This window comes from Clupea harengus, chromosome 24 (genome assembly GCF_900700415.2).
Source record: "Clupea harengus chromosome 24, Ch_v2.0.2, whole genome shotgun sequence".
NCBI lineage: Eukaryota > Metazoa > Chordata > Actinopteri > Clupeiformes > Clupeidae > Clupea > Clupea harengus.
Genome location: NC_045175.1, coordinates 20,086,329 through 20,091,098, shown reverse-complemented (window position 1 = coordinate 20,091,098; position 4,770 = coordinate 20,086,329). Strand labels below are relative to the sequence as shown.

The 4,770-nt window shown below is 42.4% G+C and overlaps 2 protein-coding genes across 2 annotated transcripts in view; both read left to right on the top strand.

Annotated features, from left to right (window-relative positions):
• The first annotated feature begins 6 nt into the window (after nucleotides 1–6).
• Nucleotides 7–3,474, top strand: LOC116219321. Its single transcript, XM_031562527.2, has 4 exons — nucleotides 7–510; nucleotides 1,445–1,616; nucleotides 1,835–1,959; nucleotides 2,366–3,474. Exons 1-4 carry the CDS (start codon nucleotides 370–372, stop codon nucleotides 2,687–2,689), a joined length of 762 nt encoding a protein of 253 aa, XP_031418387.1. The 5' UTR covers nucleotides 7–369; the 3' UTR covers nucleotides 2,690–3,474.
• Nucleotides 3,475–3,616: 142 nt separating this feature from the next.
• Nucleotides 3,617–4,770, top strand: part of LOC105893679 — a 3,152-nt gene continuing 1,998 nt past the window's right edge. The window contains exons 1-2 of the mRNA XM_031562108.2: nucleotides 3,617–4,337; nucleotides 4,619–4,744. Of these exons, the coding sequence (XP_031417968.1) occupies nucleotides 4,250–4,337; nucleotides 4,619–4,744 (214 nt within the window). The 5' untranslated portion in view covers nucleotides 3,617–4,249. The remainder of the gene's footprint in view (nucleotides 4,338–4,618; nucleotides 4,745–4,770) is intronic.

Genomic DNA, 4,770 nt, shown 5'->3' with positions numbered 1-4,770 from the left:
CACCTGTTGTATGTCCCTCATACTCTTCATCATCTTCACCTGTTGTGTCCCTCATACTCCTCATCCTCTTTTGTGTGTGTCTGGATGTAAGATCTAGATCTACACATCTAAAGCACGATCAGTAGCTAAAAATCAGGCGTCCCTTTACAGGAGCATTACTACGACCCTCACAGCGGCTCGGGTTACCTGGCATGGAGGTTGAAAACAGTCCAGCGCAACTCGTCAAATCGCGCCCCGAGATCTCTCTCCACCTATCAGGACGCGCCGAGGTCTGTCACCACCTATCAGGACGGGCCAAAGGCCCAGCGCCCCGCCCACTCGGCGCCTCCACAGCTCTCCGCTGAGCAGTGTCAGGAGGCCGTGTCGGTCATGAGTCGCTCCGCTGACGCGGCGCTCGTGAAGGACAACATGAAGGCCACGTTCGGGCACAGGCAGGAGATGGTGCACAATCCGGAGATGTCTTCAGTTGTGATCGACCTTTTCCCGCGGTTCATGGACACACCTGGCTTGGTGAGGAGGAGGAAAGATGGAGACTTGGGTGATGGAGGGTTGTGTTTTTTGGAAAGTAGTCTGGTTCATGTTTTTTTTTTTAGTCTGGTTCATGTTTTTTTTGGTCTGGTTCACGAAGCTACCCGTGAGCGGACCCATCTTAGCCCGACCCCAAAAAGGCATTTGATATATTTCATATATATATACATTTGATAGTTATGAGATAATGCAGTCCACCGATCATTCTTGGAGAATAAATCCTGACAGGACTAGCAGGACCCCAAGAAGCAGTGGAGGGGTGTTGTATCATCCTGAAGGGATTTCTTTTTCAAGAATGACTGGTGTAAGTGAACGGAGTACTTACAGAAGGATATGAAAGATGTGAACCAAACCCGGTTGTAAATAGCCGTGTTCATTATTCATTTTCCGCGGTCGTGATCAAGAAATATTCGACCTCTGAACATTGGGATGGCCCATTCAATTCAGTGGGACTTTCTGCAGCATTTGCAAAAGCCGTATAATAAATCTGCATACATTCGATATATTTAATTTTGGTTTTATGAAGCAAATTTCACATATTGTGCTGCTTTTAACAACAAGCCACAAACGTAAACTTCGAAATTTCAAACATTTTCGAGGCAATGACTGAATGATTGATTAATTGATTACACCTACATAGCAGGTCACTCAACCCCCAAAGTGTTTCAGATGCTGAACATGTGAAAGGAAGCGTACATAAAAAGACAATGCTTGCTTGATTGATTGATTGATTGATTGATTGATTGATTAATCTAACCCGAGGACCACCAGCTGGATTCCTCACTCTCACTTAGTCATTCTTTTTAGAGTTCTCAACCTCTCTTATCCACAAACCTCTGACCCCGTAAAGTATTTATCTTTGAAAGTTTTCACGGCTGTGTCGTTCTCATGGCTGACTCACTCCCCTGCACTCCAGGTTAGTCAGGACTTCACCATGCTGTTTGGAGAGGAGGTGTCCGGCCGATTCCTGTCCCAGTGGCAAACGTTCTACAAGCCCAGAATCATCGCCGACTGTAAGCGACTCCCTCACAGCACACACATGAACAGCCTCCTGTCGTCACTGAGCCAGCCGTCCGACTGGTCCGATGGTAACTAAGAGAAACCTCTCAGTTTTCATTTTTGTTTTTTTGTTTGTGGCCTTGACCCAACTAAGCCGCTGTGTGTCATTGTAACTTAAAAATCCCATCAGCAATCGATCTGGAATCTGACTGAAGTTCAGTGTTTGTTTGTTTATTTGTTATTTATTTATTTAGTTATTTGTTTATTTATTTATTTATTTATTTGTTTGTTTGTTTGTAATCAACAGATTGGGACAGTGACCTGGCAACCATACTTTTGCTCCTGCATCTTTTGCCCCCAACCTCACAGGGCAAGAAGCATAAGAAGATAAGTGCGTCTGAAGCTGGTGACCGGCTGGTAAAATTCATGAGAGTAAGATGGCTAACCTCTTTACATGCTCACATCAGGGAACTCATTCTCTGTGAACAACTGACTGTCAATCTCAATTTTGTTAAAAGGGCTCAAGTAGAGCTGTGGTTCAGTATGGGACTGTGTGGTATATCCGCTCCAATAACACACAGTTTGACATGCCTTGACATGGATAAATACCATCTGTTGCTGCTGTTGAACAGGCTCGCTGTCTTTCCCTCTTTAATTTTGTCGTTTCAGACAGGGCAAAGTATTTAGTGTCTATTATGTCTAAAAAAACACACACAGTTTGACATGAAAAAAATACCCTTGAGGTCCTTGCTCTCCACCTCCCCAGTATTTTATTTGTTACGCTTTCTCTCTCCCTCATTCACTTTCTCTCTCTCTCTCTCCTCCCTTCGTCTTTCAGACAGGGCAAAGCATGGCAAACGTCCTCATCGGGAGTCAACCAGCAGCCCCGTTCCTTCTCTGTGTCGGAGAGAGGAAGAGTAGCATCCAGAATTACTTCATCGTCATGGAGCAAAAGGCCATTCCCTGTGAGGCGAACACCACCGTCGCGGCCCTCGACGAACTCTTCAAGACGCACTTTGTGTTCGGCTTGTCCTACGACGAGCCTTTGTGTAACCTTTTCACGTTCGTGCAGACCACGATGTACGGCATCGACGTGGGCACTGCCAAGGAAAGTCCGAGAGTGAGAGAAATCCGTGCCAGACTCCTCAACAACAGCCACTGAGAAGGAGACTGGGGGGGGGATATATTTCACAAGTTTTATTTGTGAGGTGCTCTTGAGAAAGTGTTACTTTTGTGTCAGTTTCACATTGAGAATTTCATCACATGTGTTTGTACCATACAATTCTGGTACTTCCATGGGTAAAAAAAAAAAAAAAGTTGCGTATTTGTACAGTTTTGTTTTGCTTGGATGAAGGTATCAGGAATGCTGTAAAGGCACTGAACGGTAGTTATCGATCATGGTGATTCTGGTTATAACCTACAGACAATCATAGGATGTCGTCATTGAGTCTTTTCAGTACATTTACCAGGACATGTAGGGTAGCTTTGAACGACCTAAAATTTGTGATTGGTGTTGACGATCGAGTTCAACAGCCAATCAAATTACACCCCTCCTTCCGTACTCCTGAAGAACCGTACTGATTGGCTGGAATTTATTGGCTTAGCTAATTAGTTATTTAATGTAAAGTTCTCAGAAATCAGCCACCACACTTATGATAATGTATATGGACACATGTTTGGATTCTTGACCATGTGGTCAATAGTTGATTGTACCTCCAGCTAATTTCAAAACTTTCATTTTTTTTAAATAGCTTTATACATGTTTTTTTCTTTCTTTTATTTATTATATTGTTGAGTGATGATCATATGTGTGATATTTGATAACGTTTGCTTTTTCAGATGCCACCTGTATATTTGGAAAAATGGCGACATTTTAATAAGATGTTGAAACATGTAACAGTGTTTTTTTACTGTTCTTGAGAAATTTTAATAAAATGTTAATGTCTATGGAATGCCCCATGGTGTCATTTTTAAAGAGTTATTTTCAAATGGGACTTCTTCGGGGGGTAAAGTGACTAAAATGCCTCTTGTGTCAAACCCACACTTAATGTATTCACAGTTGCCTTTTACATTGTGGCATTTGCCTTGGTACTCACTATCATCTCTACACAACTATATAATCCGTAGGGCTTTTGTGATGAAATCACAAAATGCAAGACTGATGGGTGCTAAAGGTGCAGTGTGTGGGATTTAGTGACATCTAGTGGTGAGATTGCTGAATTGCAACCACATGAATACCCCTACATTTCCGAGGGTATGGGAGAACCTACGTTGGCTATCAAGTGCCATAAAAACGCGAAAAACGTGTTTTGGTTTGTCCATTCTGGGCTACTGAATAAATATAGCAATGCGTCATGGCAAACTTTGTGGAAAAGGACCCACTCCCGATGTAGATAAGAAAGGCCCGTTCTAATTCAACAAAAACATGATTTGTGATATAATGAAAACAAAATTATGAATACTACATTCCATTTCTGCTACTAGATCTGCCTAAATCCTACACACTACGTTTTAAATCTCTTTTTTTCTTTTCATGAAGTATGGCAATGTCTTTTCGAAACACAATTAAATCAAACTCTACACATTTGAACACTTGTTGTTGTCCATTGAAATCTATGTACTTAATTCTTAACTCTGGTGTTATCTGTGTACCGCAGCCTCTCAGACGTTCAGGTCTCGCCAAGGCTTGATCAAGGCCAACGAATTCAACGAAGCCTGTCTGATGTGCAAGACAGGTGTGCAGCCGTCCGAGGAACACCTGGACCGACGACACTTCAGATACGCTGTGCACTTCAAAGAACATGGCGTTGGTGAGTTCCACAGTGTAATATTGTAGTCTTGACCAATAAGAACACAGTGTAGTATCGCAATCTTGACCAATAAGAACACAGCATTGTTAGAACATAGGTTGTTTTGTACAAGAATTTGTTACGAAATATTAAAATGGTGATTGAATGTACCAATCAGAGGAATGCCTGGACAGAGGACAATTTGTTATATCCAGTACACTTCAAAGAGAATGGAGAACGGCATTGGTCTTTTCTAATTTCATTCGAAATAATAATGTGATGTTTCCTCTCACTCTCTCCAGATCTCTTCACTGTCCCGTGCTACTGTGACAGACTACCGGACATGAAGCGGAGTCACTGGCACTGTTTCAAGTGTGGTGCTATTTTAAGCAGACGACATGTTTTGAAAAGACATTTAGAGATACATGGTAGGTCTCCATCGTGTCCTGTATTT

What these genes read in the sequence shown, in the direction of transcription:
- LOC116219321 (XM_031562527.2), top strand. Translation starts at nt 370, where the DNA reads ATGAGTCGCTCCGCTGACGCGGCGCTCGTGAAGGACAACATGAAGGCC. An exon ending in GCCGTCCGACTGGTCCGATG is followed by an intron (nt 1,617 to 1,834) that starts GTAACTAAGAGA and finishes TGTAATCAACAG; the next exon opens with ATTGGGACAGTGACCTGGCA. An exon ending in GGCTGGTAAAATTCATGAGA is followed by an intron (nt 1,960 to 2,365) that starts GTAAGATGGCTA and finishes TTCGTCTTTCAG; the next exon opens with ACAGGGCAAAGCATGGCAAA.